General features: G+C 39.3%; 1 protein-coding gene across 6 annotated transcripts in view; it reads left to right on the forward strand.

Annotated features, from left to right (window-relative positions):
* LOC140898772 (septin-2) overlaps positions 1–20,151 on the forward strand; it is a 61,173-nt gene extending 41,022 nt beyond the window's left edge. For all 6 annotated transcript variants that reach the window (XR_012155092.2, XM_073313144.2, XM_073313140.2 and 3 more), the window contains 2 exons: positions 4,459–4,551; positions 19,273–20,151. Coding sequence is in view for 5 of the 6 variants with exons in the window: in XM_073313144.2 (XP_073169245.1) it covers positions 4,459–4,527 (69 nt within the window). In the remaining variant the exon portion in view is untranslated. The remainder of the gene's footprint in view (positions 1–4,458; positions 4,552–19,272) is intronic.
* The last annotated feature ends 983 nt before the right edge of the window (positions 20,152–21,134 follow it).

The following is a 21,134-nucleotide window of genomic DNA, read 5'->3' on the forward strand; positions in this document are numbered from 1 at the left end:
AGTTTACACAAAGGCTAAGTTTGGTCCTTTGACTTCTGCTTTTTGGGCATTGTCAGGAACTGTGTTTCTAGAGGATTTCCAAACATGTCCCTCCTTTTTGCCTTTTTTTGCCTTTGATTTGCCTCTCCTCTTTGGGGTTTGGCGTTACAGCATCCGTTCTTCTCTTGGGGCTGAATGTGTGCGCCCTGCATAGCATGTCAATGCTGCTTCTGCATCAGCAAGAGATTTGCTGCAATGTCAAATGAGATCAGAGTATGCTGCCTCTCACTCCATGCCAAGATAGGGAGCAACAGACTAGATATGAAGCTTGAACTGTGGTGTCTTGAGTGCTCTCACCTTGGAGAAACAGGAGGAAAAGTGTGTGTGTTGTATACACAATACACTGGTTGCTCATTTACTTTCCCTCTCCTCATAAGAATGAAAAGAAGTCCACTTAAAACTGTACCATTCAGGAGTGGTTCTTTCATTCTCGCCTCACTCATAAAGATAAATGGCGTAAGAGACTGAGCATCCTTATTTGTGTATAATATAGGTCAGCTCTTTCTCCCTGAATCTTATGTGCTGTGTTATTGCTAAATTAATGGATTGAAATGATCTTGTCAGCTTCCAGACAATGGTGCAAATGGACACCACTCTCTCCAGTGATTGCAACCTGCTTGAAAGGGTGTATTAAATGTACCGTAATCCCCTGTCCATAACATAACATATAAAACTGCCTTTATATAATCAATCATTTAAAAAAAAATACATTATGCCTGGAAGAAATTATTTGCTACATCTCTGCAATCTTTTTTTCCCTAATGCAGCTATCCTAGAGATGAGGAGTAGTATGAATTGTTGGTAACCTGGAGTCATTATTGGATTTTGGAAAGTGATCAGTATATGTAAATATGATTCTGTTTTAGTTAATAGAAAAGTCTACTTGAGCTATATTTCCATACTGAAAAATATCCTTATATATGGAACTCCTCATCAGGAGTGTAATATTTAGCAGCATTTTAAGCAACAATTAACTGTTCCCCACACACTAATACCCTTGCTCCTGTCCTTCCACACACTCTCCTCCTTATTCACCCCCCAGTGTAGTTCAGCTATTAGATCTCTTTTCAGCGAGTATTTATACAGCCAGATTTCAGGTCTCGATAGCCATCAGTGCTCCATTAAAATATTGTATGTTCTTCATGTAGAAAGTGCTGTAGTACATCAGATACTTGTCATTTTGGTCAGAGTCTGTAACTTTTGCAGGGAGGAGGAATCTCTTATACCACAGTCTCAGAAAAGGAAGTTAGTCTGCAGACCAAGAAGCAGCTCTCCAAGAAGAGCAGAGCTGTGCTTTCTAAATACAGTTGCACTGGCTGCATTTGGTGGTGTCTTACCCTTATTTTTGTGTTTGGCCAGTTTGTTTCAGCAAAAGGAAATTGCCCACTTATCTTCACACTATACTAACTGGTGTAGGACGCACAATTATATAGAATCATAGAATATCAGGGTTGGAAGGGACCTCAGGAGGTCATCTAGTCCAACCCCCTGCTCAAAGCAGGACCAGTCCCCAGTTTTTGTCCCAGATCCCTAAATGGCCCCCTCAAGGATTGAACTCACAACCTTGGGTTTAGCAGGCCAATGCTCAAACCACTGAGCTATCCCTCCCCCCATATGGTTAACTTAATGGGCATTGAATGCCAAGGAAGCTCCTAATGTTAAATAACACTAATGTGGCTTTGCAACCTTGTCATTAGTTAATCTGTGCATCTATATAGTATGTGGGGTAGTACCTCATCTCTAGAAAATGCATTACTGTACTTAATCTCTAGATCTCAAAATACTTTATGAAAGTGCGTGAGGAAAATCCTTCTCTTAGGGAAACTGAGGCAAAAGAGGTTAAGCAAAGAGGTTAAGGTTTAAATCTTTGGAAGAACTTTAAAAAAACAAAAATCCTTTTCTGTGCTGAGCCTTGGCATGCCAAATCTGTCACCATTGCTATACTGCCTTACTCATGCTGGCAAGGTTCTGGGGTGAATGAGAAGGAATTATCTGCTTTGTGAGGTTTATGAAGTAATATAGAAAGTGTGTCTTCAAAAGCTTTATTTTGAGGCCTTGGGCGGGATAGTTTGGTTCAATCAATCTTTAAGCATTTTGTCTTCCCTTTTCTACCAACTCTTTTGGGTTTTTATTTCGTTATAGTGGCTACTTCTCTCTCATCCATTAGGCTTATCCCAATTTTAATTATTGTCCTTCAGGTTCTATAGCACCCAGGTACCTAATGATAGATGTTATGTATAAAAAACAAACAAACAAACCCAAGCCTGCTGATGCTACTGTAAAGACAGCAGTAAAGATTTAGGACTATTTGTGCTAACTTGCATGTGCCTGTCTCTATTGGTGTTGATGGCTTCAAGCAAACAGCTGGCAAAAACAAAATAAAATTAACTTAATTACATATTTGTTTATTCAAGAAAAAGGTAACTTTTTAAAAAAATCGTGTTTTTCACGACAAGTTGGTGGTAACACTGTGTATTTTTAGCATTTTCTTGACTCATCTCTGTTGAGAATCTCTGATCAAAGGTGTATATACGTGTGAAGTATTATTACAGTTCTAAATATTTGACTAGGTAATGTAGGTAGATATGAGATATATTCATCTATTACAGAATTTCATCACTGACTTCACATTTCTTCTCATTTCACACCTGAATGTGCTTTAATGCTGTACAGTTCAGATGGGAAACGCCTTTTCTTAGGTTACCTCAGCTATATTCCTTCATTTTCTTTCCATAGTCCTCTGTTCCCTATCTAAGGTCAGACAAAATAAAGTAATATGTGTCTCTGGAACCGTAACTCTTTTCTGATCTGGTTACCTGCTTTGTGTAGACAAATAGAATCCATTATTGCTCAGCCCCAAATGCTGAGGATCAAGTGGGTATTTATAGAACCTCCCACGTATGATTTACTCATTCGTGTAAAATAACTGTTCTCTAGTTAATGTTTTGCTTTTGTATTCATGCTAGACATTTTTTAATGTTTCATTTTTTCAGACTGCATTACATTATTTTAAATTAAAATATGATTAATAACCAATGAAACTTTTTTTTTTACATTATCCCTTAATATTGTAACTATAACATTCCTACAAAGTAATCAGTAAAGAACAAAAGCATGACTACTTTTTGGGGAGGGAGAGATGGTTAGAACATAACTTTCTTTTCTTTCCCACAAAATAAATTAAACCCATATTCTCAGATTAGCGTTCTTAAATTAAAATAGTATCTGGCGACAGAGCATTATCATTGTTGCCGTTGTTTAATGGAACATTGGTGTTCTGCCTAACATAGCAAAAAAATAAGACTACTGCTCTAAAATCTAATTTGTTTGGTTTATAAGCACTCTGTGGCTTCAAGTTTACAATAAATCTAGGTATAATTTACATGCAAATTGTAAAAGGCCTGATTTTTTTCAAAATTATAAGAGCACAAAATGCATATACAATTGTATGCCCCATTTGTATATGCAATTTTCATGACTGCATATACAAATGTGCAACTGGCCATTTGTGAGTTCAGATAGCAGATTTGTGGGTACAGTTGTAATTGTATGCAATTTTTGAAAATCGGGCTCATAAGGTCTGTTCCTGGTATTAAAATTAATGTTAAAAAGAAAAATAAACAGGATTTAAAAAGAAATGATCTTACATAATTGCCAACTTGCTTTTTCATGGGATAGAAACTACAAATCAGTGTCTCTAAAAAGATGAAAACATTCAAAACAAACTAGTTATTTCCAAGAAAATGTTGAATACATAAAATTAAAACATTGGTGGCTAATATGTCTAGGCTTTCCTTTTCTTTCTCTCTAGATTTCATTGAGCATCTTTTTATTTTGCACTTGAAACAGTTTTTTTCAGCAGGGTTGGCTAATGCTCCTCAAATTTTGGGGTGTTATCCGATTAATCAAACCAAACAGCAGCTTCAAAATCACCACTGCCTTTCTGGCATTATGGGCTAAGTACTTGTATTGGAACAAACCAAGCTGATTTACCAGAAATGCACCTCTATACACAAAAAGGAAAGGAGGGTGTTTTCCTCCGTTTTGTTATATCTGTGTGCTAATTTGCAAGTCTGCGAATGTGCTTCTGAAAGATCTTGGTTTCCACGCTCTCATGGTCAAGATTCTCATGTAGCTTGCTGACCTGAAATGTGTCTCTGATATGATCTTGACTTCACACTCTGGGCCAAAAGGATCTTTGACTGGGATACATCAGTAAGAAATGGACCATGTAATTAAACACTAAATTGTAATATAGGGTGGGAAAGAAACTGGGTTCCTTTCTCCACCAAGGAAGGAAAGGATTCACAACTTTCTGTATATCTGGGTATTTTCCCCATTAGTTTCAGGGAAAGAATGAGCCTGAGCTGTCCAAAGTCTGCGAGTAAAAGGTGGTGGTTTCTTTTTTTTTCTTCACAGCTGCGTCGCATGCAGGAAATGATTGCACAGATGCAGGCCCAGATGAGGATGAAGCCTGGGGATGAGTGAGATGCTGAACATGTGGCTAACAAGGTACATTTTTTGTTTTGTTTTATGTAGCTATTATTCTCTTCGTTAAAATCCTGTACCATGCTTCATTGATTTGCTAGAAAGTGAAATCTTTGGTAACTTCCTCAAATTGACTTTAGTAAACACGGGGCTTTGTATTTGCCTTTACAAGGAGTCTGTTTCTACAGCTCCTGGCACATTGTGGGTGTTGTCAGAAACAAATTAATAACCAGCAAAGAGCTTCAGTTACCGAACTGAAGAAGAGGTGTAATGAACGGTTTGGGCTGATATAACTGATTTGCATACTGGTTGTCCAGCTACTATAATGCGCCATCCTGATAATCACTACAAAAGGTTTTTTTTCTCCTGCTGATAATAGCCCACCTTAACTGATTACTCTCGTTATAGTGGGTATGGCAACACCCATTTTTTCATGTTCTCTGTGTGTGTGTGTGTGTGTGTGTGTATGTATATATATATATCTATATCTCTTCCTACTGTATTTTCTACTGCATGCATCCGATGAAGTGGGTTTTAGCCCATGAAAGCTTATGCTCAAATAAATTTGTTAGTCTCTAAGCTGCCACAAATACTCCTCATTCTTTTTGCTGATACAGACTAACATGGCTACCCCTCTGAAACCTGCCTCTATAGTTAGTCTAGATCATTTAACTTCCTGTTTTGGGCTATTATCTATAAGAAATTAAATTGCATACAGCCCTTTTTTCATTTTCACTGTAAAGAGTGAATGGTGTTTGTCAGATTGGTCCACTGAACTGAGTAAGTCATTTAGTGGAATCCAGTCACGTGAATTTTTCTGGGATCTCCCTCCTCTCAGATGGTGGTTTCTGATTCTGATAATATCGCCTCTGAAACTCCAGGGCTCCTTTCAACAGTCTGTATATATATTGTACTGCCTTTGCCTTCAAATCAAAACTAAATCTTTTCAAGGTGTGTCAGTAAATGAAGAAAAGTATGTATATCAATGTGAGATTCACTTCTAGATTTGCTAAATATTATACGGAAACCACCCATTAATCACAGCAGAGAATACACAAATTATCCAGCAGCTCATTTTATCTGAGACACTTTGCTGCTTGCTCTAGAAGGCTAGTCTGTGAATTAGATTTGCCTCTTGGCTGACATGATCTCTTCACCCGTTACATCTCTTCACTGCAATGCCTGCTGGTGTGCACAATAGCCAGTAGGGAGGCTTTTTCCCACCATACAGCAGTAGCATGAAGTGTTTCAGTCCTGTTCTCTTCAAACGATAAAACCTCAGAGGGCCATAGCTTGTTTCCAGCCCTCTGCTCTATTCTGGTTGCATATATCCGTCTTCCGCAGGAGTAGCTGATTTGGCTTCAGTTTACCCTCCGTTCAGGTGTCTGTAGTTTCCTGTGGCATTTCCCCCACTTGTCTCTCTCAAATATTATAATTGTTTGAAGTGTTGTAGCCATGTTGGTCCCAGGATATGAGAGAGAGACAAGGTAGGTGAAGTAATATCTTTTATTGGACCAGAAGTTGGTTCAATAAAAGATATTACCTCACCTACCTTGTCTCTCAAGTATTATAATGCAAGACTTTACTGAGGTAAGTCAAGATTGCAGACACTTACCAGTATGAGTGCATATTTCCTTTCAAGAATGTTACTGGCTGATACTTTAACATCACTTTCAGGAGTAAGTAGAGTTAATAACTGTGGTAACTTGCTTATATGGAAAAGTAAGTATAGCCATCATCCTGTATAAGCAGTCTGCTTAATAAACTGACAGTGTTTGCAAAGTGTTAGAGGAAAAAATAGTGGACAAATCGAACTTGTTTATTGGATGTGTACTTCCTTGATGTCAGAGTCTACATATGGTATATTAGTCCCTGGGGCCAGCATTCAAAACTTGCAAGCGCTCAAGGGGAATCACTTTTTATTGTAAATCCCTGTGTTTTCTTCAGGATGCAGAAGGCATAGTTCTTATATTTTCTTAAATACAAGAATAAAAAATAGAAACATATGAGGAGCCTTGTTCCTGTTGTTTGATACTTCAGTTTAATGCTCCAGTTTTGATTTGCTGGAATGTAAAGCCTGAATAAAATGGATTATATTATCCCTTCTGACCTTGTGACAGCTGCCAACATTCCAGGCCTAAAATAAGGAGATTTTTGTTGCCTTTACTTGAACCTTCACTTTTCCTGTTTACATTTAAAAAAACCCAACAACCCTAGAACTTTTTAAAGTTAAGCCTCGAAAAGGAGTAAACTTGTCCACTGGGCCCCTATTAAAGAAGACAAAGTTCTACTGGTATATACACCATGTTCCCTGATGAAAGCCATATTAAAAAAAAAAAGGTAAATTAAAAAAAAAATCAAACTCAGGTCTTTTTCACCCTGTCACAATTCCAAATTCCCAGCAAATGGATAAGCCTTCACAACTGAGACCAGACTGACCGTGTCTCCTCACCTCTATAGTAAAATACATAGTCCCAGAATTGAAAGACTAAACACTAAGGAAATTTCTTGTGGTTGACCATACTGTGTATACAGTAGCAATGACTCACTATTAGTCTTCTGCATACATAGACAGTAGCTGGTAACTTTATGGGGTTTTTTAAATGCTGTAGTTTGAATCAAAGGTGGTTCTGAGGTCCTGGGAAATTAATGGTAGCCCTTTTTTTGGTATGTCCAAACCCTTTAATTTTTTATTTTTTTAAATGAGACAGCTATTTTCATAGGAAATATTTTGAAAGTACTACTACTCACCTTGCCAAAGAACCCAATCCTTGTTGATAATTGCAGATTACATATTTACGCAGTCACCTATAGAAATCACTATATAAAATCACACTCAGAATCTAGCAAAATTCTTTCCTAATTGTTGCCTGCAAAGCACACTTGAACACTGTGTGCACACAAGAATATCCAAACATTTTACTTTGATCCCAGTGCTCAGACACTGGCCCAGCTATGAAATTCAGTAGCTGAGAGCTGGCAGAATGCAATACTCTGAACACTGGTTGTCTAATAACGGGACTGAGTTCTCTCTGGTTCAGAAATCCCATATCCAGCTCTGCCATAAGTAGCTTTTTAAAAATTGGAGCAGGGTTTATCCCAGGTCAAGTTTGCAACCGTGGACACATGGGCAAACAAAGGTCTGGACATGATGGTATGTGTCTGGGTACAAAGTGTTTTTGTGGGTGCTTTGCATTACTCACTGAAATACAGCCTCCCCTAAGTATCTGAATTACTCACAGACCAAAGGACTAATGCTGTGAACTCTCATATCTCACATCATTTTCATTTTGATGCAGAATAAAAACCTGAGAACTAGACCATTTCAGTTTCCTCCTATAAATGTCACCCCAGCAATACCTGTAAAATAGATTAGTTGTAGGAAAGAATAGTTTCTAATGAAATATTTGTATAAGCATGCTAAATCTATCCTAAAACATTTGAAAACCACATGTAGGCTGGAAATACTGGGATTGAACACATTTTGAGAAATGGATTTGGCTGAGAAATGCTGTGGCTGTGAGGTGCATGTTATCTATAGGTCTCACCATTTCTTAAGCCTCTGTCTAGACAGGGGACTTGTCAAAACCAGATCACCAGTCATACCATGTTCTGAATAGAATTTTGACGATTCCTCAGTTTTTCCCTTCAAGATGCTCATACTATTCTTCCATATGGAACAGATCCTCAGCTAGTGTAAATTGTCATAGCTCTGTTGACTAAACCAGACCACTGACATGGGATCCTGTTGTCACTTTGGAGAGGGCACAAGAGCTTGGGCCCGTCCCTCTCCTCAAAGGTTGAACATTCATTTACTCCTCAGGAGTACTTGCACCAATAACTCCCAGAACGGCCCCCAGTGTACCTTTAAATGGAACAAAGCATATTCAAAATTGATAGAAAATAATTGAAAACAAAGGTGGAGCTTCAAAGCTGTGTAACTAGGTCTAAGGTTTCTTATCAGTTGAACAGAATTTCTTGTATTATAGGTGAAGATCTTGCATCCTGAGCTTAGCCACGTGTTTTTCTTTGGTTTTGCTGAGGTAATGAATCTCTACAAAGCCAGGCTTTATTGCAGAGGTGGGGAGGGCACTTAACAAACACTAACTGGAAGACTTTTGAAAATATATGGAATGAAGGGGACACGGAATAGGTGGAGATTATAGACAGGAAGGAATGAACTGTGTAGAGCCTTGAAAGAGGATGGGTAGATCAAGTTTGATATGGAAGAGTGGAAATCTGTGAAGAGATTGGAAAGGAGGTGATGGTGGAGGAGACATAATCAGCAATGAAAGAGGAAGACGTTCTTGAAAGCAGTGATAACCAATACGTGCACATTTCATGATCTGTTCCAGATCTGTGGGAACTGTTGTTTTTTCTGCTCTCCTCTGATGATTAAAGGGTCTTAGAGAGAGCAGCCCCACCAAATGTGCATGGGCTGCTTTGTGCACATGCCGGGCTGCTGCCTGTTCACTTTCAGCTTTGCTGTTGCAGCTATAGTAAATGCCTTCTTGCAGGTTCAAGCGAAGTATGTGTATGTGAGCAGCTTCCTACTCACAGAACTGTGCCTAAGTAGTGGTGACAGGCTAATGGATGAGTCCAGTGCAACTGGCCATGAACAAAACAGTTACCCTCATGAGTGTAGTCAAATATACAAAGTATATAAACTGGAAACATATTTTCTCTTAATTTCTGTTACAGTTGGTGTTTGTATGTGAAGTACGTACAAAATTTTCAAGCAAAAATAATTTTCCTTCTAAAATACAGGAAAATATGGTGTCACTTTAAATACAAAAGCTGTCTTCATTCTTGTGTTTTGAGGATTTAAGCAAGAGATTTGGAGTGTGAGAATAATTAACCAAAAAACTAAACCAGACTTAGCTTTCTTTGGCAGGTTAGCAGGCACAATGTATGTATTTGCAAAGTTTCTTCTAACCTGTTAGATTAGAAGGTATACTATCAGAGTTAGTGCCAGTCTCTAAATCTGCCTTTCTCAGATGAATAACTTGTACAAGATAATGAGGTTTTTTTTTAGCTGAAAATGATTGCGGGTAGGTGGTGGAATTTTTTTCTCCTTAAAGCAGAGAGCTCAGCACTCTGTCTGTTTTCCCCCTTCTCATTCCTGCAGATCTGGATTGCCATTATCTTTCACTCCATTGTCCTGGATAGCTTCAGGGTGGTGTTGGGACAAAGGCAGTATAAAATAAATATAGAGAGATGGAAGTATATTCAGTAAGACCGACATCTTGTTCCTATAACATCTGTAGAAAATGTTGAAAAGTTTTTAGCATAGCTGGCCATTTCCATGATTGCATAGAGAGTTGTTAACAAAGTTGCATGTTTTGTGTTTACACTGTTCATGTTCCTGACAAGCGTAATACAAAAGAAAGGAAGTAAGTAGCTAGTTCCTAATGGATAACATGATGATTAAAAAAAAAAAAAAAGCTCTGTACTGTCATAGCAACCAGCCTTATAAAGTGGTATTGTCAGATGCCAAATTGATGTGATGAGAAATGTCATCTGAGGAAGAATGTAGCATGCTGTAGTTTTTGGCAGATGAAATGTGAACCTCAGGGAATGTAAAGCTTAGGCAAATTTTTAGTTTTTGGAACAACCACCTGGCACAGCTTGTGGATGTGTTTTTTAGCTAGAATAGATGGGCTGCACCATTCTCCCATTTCTTTGGCTTTTCTAGATTCTGCGTGTCAAGTCAGTCTGTCAGCACCACAGCTTCTGTTCAGCGTGTTGCACTTTTTCTTGCAGAGGGGAGGCTGCAGCTTAAAACTTTCATTCTCCCCTTACCAGTGAGAGAAAAGCTGTCACTTCGAAACACTGAACTCTATGCTGGTGTTCATATTCGTCTCTAAGGTGCCACAAGTACTCGCTTTCCTTAGAGGCACTGTAGATGGTGGATGGACCTTGCCGCTAGCTTGCATAGAAAGGTCTTGTCAGTGATCTTAAAAACTTTAGCCAAGGGTATGGAGGCTGGTGTGCTTTCACTAGTTTATAATGCGCAGTAACTCACTGTGTTCAAATGAGACAGTGTGATCAAGTGATTAGAGCAGGGTTGGGGTAGGGGACTTCTGTCATTGCCTTACTCTGACGTTGGGCAAATCATTTACTCTCTCTGCCTTATTTTACCCACTGTGTTTACCTGGCCAAGGCTGTTAAGGCTAGTGTTTGTAAAATGGTAAACTTCTTGTATGAAAAGGCAGTCTATGCATGGAAAGTGCTATAATTCTTGAAATAGTGCTCTGTTCAGCCAAAATATGAATAGTGCCCCATAGCCCCTTATCCATCCAGAATGCCCTGGATTGATAGATTGTCTCTTGAATGTTGTTAGGAATATAGTCTAAGCACCACTTATCCTTTTTATTCTAATCCTGGTTCTTCCACAGTCTCCTATATGGTATGTCAACCCAGCAAAGAAAAACCTGCAGCTGGCCTGTGCCAGCCTGCTTGGGGATGTTTTATTGCTGTGTAGACTTCTGGGACCTCCAGAGTGCTAGAGTCTGGTTCAGCCCAAGCCCAGAAATCTACACAGCAATAAAACAGCCCACAGGCCAAGATCTGCAAGCCCAAGTTGGTTGGCACGGGCCAGCCATGGTCTTTTTTTGCTGTGTAGACATGCCCTTAGTGGCCTTGAGTGAATCACTTAGCTTCTGTCAGTTTTCCCCTGGGAGTAATGCAACACCTTGTAAAGGTGGTGATTTTCAAAGCACTGTATATAAAAATTATTCTTCACTAAGTGCTAAGAAAGTCATTTTTGACTGGTGTCTTTCCTCTTGTTCTGTAGAACTTTATTTGGCTTTTAATCCACTCTTTCTGTATGCTGAGTTCCCAGGAATTCAGTGCTTCTTCAGGGCCTGCTTCTGTGGGGAATTCTGCAACAGCAAAGGGCATTCTACAGTTCCCTACACTATATTGTGTACCAGGAGTGATACGACTCCAAGATCCCTCGCTCTTCAAAATTCCATTCCTGTCAAATCTTATCTGTCAGTGCTGTTATGGCTAAACAGTAGGGGTAGAAATGGAAAAACACAGTACGTGACAACTCTAAATGTTATCTGTCTAATGTAGTGTTTCATTTTTATTTTTTAAAAAGTAGAGGATTCAATTAACCATTTGGAAAACTTCTGTAGGCTGACTGAAAAAGTTTCATACTGGTTGGTGGTATAAAACAAAATGCCTAAGACACAACTCTGCAAGACAGGAGGTTTTGAAGTGCTGGACTTATTTCTTTGAGTGAAAATAAGCTCAGCATGATGAGTGAAATGTCTGGAATGATGATGAAAAATGATGGGATAAATTCCCAACAGTGCAGATGCATTCCTATGTAATCATTTCATATGACACACCCTGTACCTAAGCATCAGCTGTTCTGTCAGTTAACACGTAAATGAAAGTTGGCTTGGTTCGCTAAGTGATCCCACAGCAGAAAGACTATCCATTGTATCAGATAATTTTTGTGTGTTACAAAGGCAGATTATTTTATCTTAAACATTGGGTTGTGTTTTTCATTAGTTCCTTTTGAGAAATCTTGACAGATTTTGTGTGTGTGCATGATATTATAAATTTGAATTAAAATAACTAGGGCTGTCAAGCGATTGGGGAAAAAAATCGTGATCAATTGCACTGCTAAACAATAATAGAATACCATTTATTTAAATATTTTGGATGTTTTCTACATTTTCAAATATATTGATTTTCAGTTATAACACAGAATACAAAGTGTACAGTGCTTACTTTATATTTATTTTTGATTACAAGTATTTGCACTGTAAAAAAAAAAAGTAATAGTATTTTTCAATTCATCTAATACAAGTACTGTAGTGCAATCTCTTTATCATGAAAGTTGAACTTACAAATGTAGAATTATGTAAAAAACAACAACCTGCATTCAGAAATAAAACCATGTAAAACTTTAGAGCCTACAAGTCCACTCAGTCCTATTTCTTGTTGAGCCAGTCGCTTAGACAAACAAGTTTTTTTGCATTTGCAGGATTCTGCCTCCCGCTTCTTGTTTACAATGTCACCTGAAAGTGAGAACAGGTGTTCACATGGTACTATTTTAGCCGACGTTGCAAGATATTTACATGCCAGATGCGCTAAAGATTCATATGTCCCTTCATGCTTCAACCACCATTCCAGAGGACAGCTGATGATGGGTTCTGCTCGATAACAGTCCAGAGCAGTGCGGACCGACGCATGTTTGTTTTCATCGTCTGAGTCAAATGCCACCAGCAGAAGGTTGATTTTCTTTTTTTGGTGGTTCGGGTTCTGTAGTTTCCGCATTGGAGTGTTGCTCTTTTAAGACTTCTGAAAGCATGCTCCACACCTCGTCCCTCTCAGATTTTGGAAGGCACTTCAGATTCTTAAACCTTGGGTTGAGTGCTGTATCGATCTTTAGAAATCTCAGATTGGTACCTTCTTTGCACTTTGTCAAATCTGCAGTGAAGTGTTCTTAAAATGAACAACATGTGCTCAGTCATCATCTGAGACTACTATAGCATGAAATATATGGTAGCATGTGAGTAAAATAGAGCCGGAGACCTACAATTCTCTCCCAAGGAGTTCAGCCACAAATTTAATTGACGCATTATTTTTTTAACAAGCGTCATCAGCCTGGAAGCATGTCCTCTGGAATGGGTAGCTGAAGCATGAAGGTGCATACGAATGTTTGGCATATCTGTCATGTAGATACCTTGCAATGCTGGCTACAAAAGTCCCACGTGAATGTCTGTTACCACTTTCTGATGACGTAAATAAGAAGTTGGCAGCATTATCTCCCGTAAATGTAAACAAACTTGTTTGTCTTAGCAGTTGGCTGAAAGAGAAGTAGAACTGAGTGGACCTGTAGGCACTAAAGTTTTGCATTGTTTTGTTTGAGTGCGGTCCTGTAACAAAAAAAAATCTAAATTTGTAAGTTGCACTTTCACAATAAAGAGATTGCACTACAGTACTTGTATGAGATGAATTGAAAAATACTGTTTTTTATCATTTTTACAGTGCAAATATTTGTAATAAAAATAATATAAAGTGAGCAGTGTACACTTTATATTATGTGTTGTAATTGAAATCAATATATTTGAAAATGTAGAAGAACATCCAAAATATTTAATAAATTCATTAACAGTGCGATTAAAACTGCGATTAATCGTGATTAATGTTTTTGAGTTAATCATGTGAGTTAACTGCGATTAATCAACAGCCCTAAAAAAAACCCCTTATGACAATTATTAAGCTGTATCTAAATTGCGTGTTTTGAAATGTTAAGAGTTCCTAATAGCTGTCTGCAATACTCCCATTTAACAGGAATGATGTTAGGAGCATCGGGAAATACATTATTTGTATTTTTGTAACTTTCAGTGCCCTCCATTGTGATCAGAGTTCCATTGTCCTAGTCACTGTATGTACACCTAGAAAGAGCCCTCTAAAAGGAGTAGTCACATTCTTTCCTAAGTCAGGCAAGGGGAATGGTGCTTCCTGTTGACCCTATTTACTGCCTCTGAAATAAGAGGCTCAACTATCCTGTGATGAAACATTGTAAGCATCTTCCAGTATTACTTTTTCGTCCAGTAGACGGCGCTGCTTTTAACACAGCTGGTTAAATACATGGGGTGTGGCAGGATAGAGAGAGGACAATTACTATTTCAATTCCATGAGTATCAAGCAAGCCTATGGTGTAATTTGTGAAAGCCTGTCAAGTTTTTAAAATGACAACTAGGAGTTAAAGCAAAATTGTGGGTTGTTAAATGCTTTTAACTAGTTTTTTGTTAAATAAGCTTTTTTGGATTGTAGTTCCAGAGCTCATTGCTCTCCATACGTGACTTCAATGGGTAAACCAGCTATAAGCAAATGAACTGAAAAAAACAAAAGAATTTCAAAGCTATCTGAACCGGCTTCGTAACTTGACGTACACCTGGCAAATGAAATTTTAAAAGGAGAAGGAAAAAAATGCTGCTGATCAACAGAAGGGAAGATGAAATGAAACTAATTTGAAGCAGAGAAGTCAACTATAAGAATGTCTGAAATAACAGGAACGTCTCTAAAAATATATGTTGGGGGGGGGGAGGAAGGAGGAGAGGAGCAGGAATGAGTCAAAACTGGCTAGTAAAATGCCAAGTATGGAAGAAACTACTTTTTCAGAATTGCAGCAAAGTTTTCCTAATACAGTGCATCCTAATACGAGTCACTGTATGATTAAATTTGAATTCACAAGCTTTGCAAAAAAAGATGCATCTGTCTTTACCGCTGCAAATGGCTCACTGATACGAATGCTGTATTTATACCATAAAATGTATGGCATTTGAAGAAAAGCCAGTTTGGGTGTTGAGAGGAAAGGGCTTTGATTATAAAAGCACACTTCTCACCTTTAGGAGTAAAAAGGGGGAAACCCCCCCCCCCCCAAAAACAGAAACTTGAACTGTATCTGGGGAAGAATGCCGTCTTAGCTGTCACACCCTCTGGTTGTCCCTGAACAGAATTGTGGGCGGAAATTCTTGATGAACCACATACTAGCTCCTTACTTTGCCATCAGTGAAATATTTCAGGTGAGGCTGCTCCCAATCCTGATAGAGCGCAAGGACCGAGCCTGCCCCAGAAACACCCCAGGACCCTGCCCCTCCATGTGGGCAGGCAGGCTCAGCAAGGCGGGATCCAGGTGTGGGTTGAGAGGGTTCTGTGCGGGGCAGTCTAGGTGCGAGGGGGATCTGGATGCTCAGTGGATTGTTGGGGGGGGGGTTCTGGGTGCAATGGTAATGGGACTCTTCGGGGGTCCAGGTGAAGGTGGTTGAGGTTCAGCGGGGGTGGGGTCTTGGTATGGGGGGAATAGAGCTGGCAGGGAAGTCTGAGTATAGGGTGCTCAGTGGGGGCTCCAGATGCTGGGAGAGTGGGGCTCAGTTGGGTGGGGATCCAGGTGCAGCTGGTTGGGGCTCAGTGGGGTGGGAATCCGGGTGTGGGTGGCTCATCGTGGTGGTCCAGGTGAAGTGGGAGTGGGGCTCATTGGGGGGGGGGTTCCGAGTGTGTGTGGGGGTGAGTCTCAGCGGGAGGTTATGAGTATGAGGGGGACTGAATCTACGGGGGTTGGGCGGATGGGGGAGCAGCTCCTTATACAAGGATCCCTCCCCCTGCAGCTGAGGAGCAATGGGTGCAGGGAGCAGGGGTGGGGTGGAGGGTGAGGGGGTGGAGTTTGCAGAGCTTCCTGCAGCTGGGGGAGAAATCTGGGGGTGGGTCTGACCTGGCCCTGGATGCGGTGCAGGGAAAGAGGAAGTCCCGTCATCCCCAGCCGGGACTAGCAGCTGAGCCTAGCTCAGGGTAGGAGCCACCAGCCGGGTCTTCCAAGTTCCACCGTGATTTACCTCTCTGCTGGTTGCTCTGTGGACCCAGAACATACTGCTGGGGCGGGGGTCGCATGACTCTTGTGACTTCCCTTTGCTTCCCTGTCAGAAAGTTATTTTTCTGCGGGGAAGCAAAGAAAATTTGTAGGGGACATAAATTCTGTGCATGTGCAGTGTTGCAGAATTCTCCCAGGAGTAAATGGATTAACTACCAAAAAAGATAAGCAGTTCTTTGCTGAATTCCCAAATGCCTTCTGCCTAAAGTGGCCTCTACACTTGAGAAGCATTTAGTCAGTGTCCCACTGTGGTGCTAGGAGGCATTGTGTTGCTGGGTGTGTGCTGTATTTCAGATCAAACTTAAAACCTGGTAATTACAAATTCCATGGAACTTTTATGAAAAATTTAGGGGTGTTAACTTGTGTATGGTGGCTAAATTCCAGTCATGGAATGGTAAGGTAATCAGAACATAAGTGTCTGTATGGGTGTGCACTAGAGGTTACCAAGCAATCTTCTAGCTAAAATTTGCTAGGAAGCTTTGTTTTAATGGCATAACACTGGAAAAATATAGGTTTCAGAGTAGCAGCCATGTTAACTGTATTTGCAAAAAGAAAAGGAGTACTTGTGGCACCTTAGAGACTAAATAAATTTTAGTCTCTAAGGTGCCACAAGTACTCCTTTTCTTTTTGGAAAAATATAGTGTAACTATATTTAAGTAATGATATGAACTTGTGTTGCAGATACAGGTATACAAGTTATCTGTGGGCTATTGGATCAAATTCAGGGAAATATGGGTGACACTATTACTTTTAATAAGTATAGCAAAACTAGGAAGATAAATTCATAAAAAGAATAGTGAGGATATAGTGGATCCCAAGAATAAAATGTTTTTTCTCCCTGGGAGAAAGAAGGAAACGCTAGTTAACGGAATTCATATCAAGAGAGCATGGTGATTTCTGACTCTCTCTAAATAAGGCTTGTACTTGTAAAATGAACAATGAAAATTAGGTTGTTATAAATATTAGCAATTTTAGTGCACATAATTGTGCAAAATAAACAGATCTATTTTTTTATTTGAAACTCCAGCTTTTTTCCTGAATTTGCAATCCCAAAGGCTTTTGGGATTGTTGATGGACACATTTCTCTTGCACCTGCCAGACAGCTGTGCAGCTGCAGAAGTTTACAAATTTATTTCCTAGTTGGAACAGAAATGTAGCATAATAGCCTGTGTTTACAGTCAGCTGCCCTCGGACTCAGACTTATTTAGAGCTTCAGTGATGGCTTGCTTATTCTGTTTGGTTGTTTTTTATTATGTGAAATGAATTTAATATAGTAGATGATTGGCATGCTGCACAAAATCTGCATTGTGAGAACCACAAGGAGCATAGGACCTTGCCTAAATCGGCTTTGTTAAAGCTTTTTTCCTACAGTGTAATCGTCACTGGGAATCCTAATCTGGATAAATGAAGTTATACCATATTCTGTGTGTTTTTACTTGAGATGGTAACTTCAGTGTTTCCTAGAATTTCCTTATTATATGCTCAGATAAGTGATAAGAGAAAACAAACTTATATCTTGCTATGGACCAGCGGCCTACTGAATCTGAGTGCTTCAGTTTTTGAGTGTCCAGCTTGAGAGATCTTTTAAAGGAGCCTGATTTTCAGAAAGTGCTGAGCATCCACCCTCTGAAAATCAGGCCCTTTAAATGTATTACATGTTGGGTCATCCAAAACTGAAGGCACCCAAAATCACTAGTTATTTTTGAAATTGTAGGCCAGTATCTCTTGATTTAACTGTGAGTGCCTCTGGACGAATTCTCAGAACAATCTAGCCATTTTCTTGCTAAGCTTAGGCAGTATTATAAGAGACAGCTTTGATAACACAAAGCTCATTTCCGATTAGCCTTAATTAGATGGAATCATTGCATTTATTTTCCTTGATAGAAATAAAATTGTACATTTCTGCTTAACAGACTGATTGGCCTTCAGGATGAGACAAGCTTCTTACATTCAGCACTAATCAGCTGAGCCACACCATGGCCTTTGCCTTCTCTCAGACTGAAGAGAATATGGGCATGTGAGAAAATACATGTAACAACTAAAAATAGTCTCCTTCCTCTGCTCTTATTAGAGATTTGAATCCATTAAACATTTGGGGCCAAACTCACCCCAGGAGTAAGTGGACATGATACCCACTGACTTCAGGAAGTGAGCTGTAGCTCACGAAAGCTTATGCTCTAATAAATTGGTTAGTCTCTAAGGTGCCACAAGTACTCCTTTTCTTTTTGACTTCAGTGAGTTACTCTTGTTCGCTCCAGTGCTGACTCAGGTCCATGTTGCGTGGAAACATAAGGGTTTTGTTCCCAGGGTCTATGTTTATCAATGATTTGGATAATGGCATAGAGAGTACACTTATAAAGTTTGTGGACGATACCAAGCTGGGAGGGGTTGCAAGGGCTTTGGAGGATAGGATTAAAATTCAAAATGATCGGGACAAACTGGAGAAATGCTCTGAAGTAAACAGAATGAAATTCAATAAGGACAAATGTGAAGTACTCCATTTAGGAAGGAGCAATCAGTTGCATACATACAAAACGGGAAATGACTGCCTAGGAAGGAGTATTGTGGAAAGGGATCTGGGGGGTCATAGTGGATCACAAGCTAAATATGGGTCAACAGTGTAATGCTGTCGCAAAAAAAAGCGAACATCATTCTGGGATGTGTTAGCAGGAGTGTTGTAAGCAAATCACAAGAAGTAATTCTTCTGCTCTACTCTGTGCTGATTAGGCCTCAACTGGAGTATTGTGTCCAAGTTCTGGGTGCCAAATTTCAGGAAGGATGTAGACAAATTGGAGAGAGTCCAGAAAAGAGCAACAAAAGTGATCAGAGGTCTAGAAAACATGACCTATGAGGGAAGGTTGAAAACATTGGATTTGTTTAGTCTGGAAAAGAAAAGACTGAGGGGGACATAAGTTTTCAAGGATGTAAAAGGTTTGTTACAAGCAGGAGGGAGAAAATTGTTTTTCTTAACCTCTGAGGATTGGACAAGAAGCAACAGGCTTAAATTGCAGCAAGGGAGGTTTAGGTTGGACATTAGCAAAAACTTCCTAACTGTCAGGGTGGTTAAGCACTGGAATAAATTGCGTAGGGAGATTCTGGAATCTCGATCACTGGAGATTTTTAAGAGCAGGTAAGAAACACCTGTCAGGAATGGTCTAGATAATACTTAGTCCTACCATGAGTGCAGGGGACTGGACTAGATGACCGCTCAAGGTCCCTTCCAGTTTTGATTCTGTGGTTTTATGTTATACTCTTTGCTGTGATGAGTGATTCAAGAGTAAAACAACTTTGTCATTTGAGTTATTCTGTTGTTGTTTTCCATAATAAACTGTTTTCTTTTTCATTCATAGTGATACACGGTTCTCTTAAAAATGGATCAGTGCTTTATTCTGTTTGATGATGCTATTGAACACCAGTAACAACACTCAGATACGATGCTGGATGCAGCAAGACCTTGGGGAAAAAAGCAAGACCTTGGGGGGGGAAAAGTCTTGAAGATCGTGTTGTGAAACCATATTTTTTTTTATATATCCAACCTTAATCATGTTATATGTATCTTTTTTTGATCCTCTTGGTAATTATGTCTTCATGCTTATAATGTAGGTTTCTTATCCTTTCTATATCTTTTTATACAAAAACTAGTACACCACGCTGTTTGTTCTAGTCATTGTGAGTGGGTTTAACATGATGTATCACATTTCAGCTAGCTTATTCTTGACAATTTTGTGATAAAATACTAAAAAGAAAAAAATCTTGTGAACCGTTTACGGTAAATGTGTGTGTGTGCACAGCATTCTAGCTTTCATTTGCTTTGTCTTAATGGAAGCATTATATAACTTGTTACTGGTTTAGTCATAACTTTTCTCATATATAATATTAAAAAAAAAAGACACTCTTTGTAGGTTGTGCTTTTGTTTATTGTGGCAGGTGTATTTGCATAATGAAAAACAAAGGGTACAAAATGCTAATGCTACACCAGAGGTGACAGAGAAGCTGAGTTTCCTAAACCATTGTGCCTTAAGCCATGTGTTCACCCTGCATGCCAAATATCTTTCATGGATGCCTATGAAGACTTGTCTTCAGTTCTCAAATATTGCTTGCAAAAATTTCTATCAAAGGCATTTTTATCCTTCAGCCAACTGAGTGATGGCATGTACTGAGCTTTTTATATATCATGACACTAACTTCCCTTAGAGTTTTGTAATAAATTGAATGAACATGGAAAAAAAGTTGCGTGTGTTATCCTTTAATTTTAAATCACCTGGGCAGGTTAATAACCAAATCCATGTACAGCACTCTTTATTTTTTTTTTTAGGGGCTCGAGTGTTTATCATGAAGATGGAGCCTTTTTCTTAGGGCTTGTCTAAACACACAAGTTACACCAAGTTAGCTGAAATTAGTTTTGGTACCTGATTTCAATGGGAGTTCAGCACCCACCCCCCCCTTCGGTGCCTTTGAATATCCTGCTTATCTGCGTCTTTACAGGCCTAAATACTTTTGAAAATCTGCCCCCCAGACCTTGTTATGAACAAATGAGTGTTGTGATGTTTGTGTTTATCGAATGTGTGGGCTTCACTTGCACTTCTTGTTATCCCGTGTGCACACACAGGAGCGTGTTTAGTAAATGTGGCATGTAGACCATTTAATACAGGAAAGCGTTCTGTGCTTAACTGGGACATCTCTTGGGAAATTGATTTACTCTAATGCGAGTGAATGGTAATTACTACTGCTTTATCAGGACAGTGTTGACAAACAATTTGCTTCATGGGGATCTGTATTTTGGCTGTATTAAGCAATGTTAAACTGGGAAATGGTAAGCTCCAGTGTTAATAGAGAAGCTGCCAAAGTGAAGTTAAAGGGAGAAATGCCATGAATGACTTTGTTCCTGTATTTAAACCTCTCTAATTGGAATTCTAGACCTGTCTACTGAGATCCCAAGTGATGGGGGTTTTACTGTAAGCTTGTCTCTGACAAGTTGAGGGGATGAACATTCAACTAGGTGAACCTATGGATTCTTCCTATGTCATATTTCTAAAGTGCTATTGCAGTACTGCATGTTCTACAACTATCCTAAATTTCTACACCACCTATTTGTGCTCATGGAAATCAGGAGACTACTAAGGCCTTCACCTCTAATCTAAGGATAGCTGCATGCCATGGGAGGTAATATGAAAGGTGTCTCTGTCAGAGCAAATGGAGGCCAGACTTCCAG

This window comes from Lepidochelys kempii, chromosome 15 (genome assembly GCF_965140285.1).
Source record: "Lepidochelys kempii isolate rLepKem1 chromosome 15, rLepKem1.hap1, whole genome shotgun sequence".
NCBI lineage: Eukaryota > Metazoa > Chordata > Testudines > Cheloniidae > Lepidochelys > Lepidochelys kempii.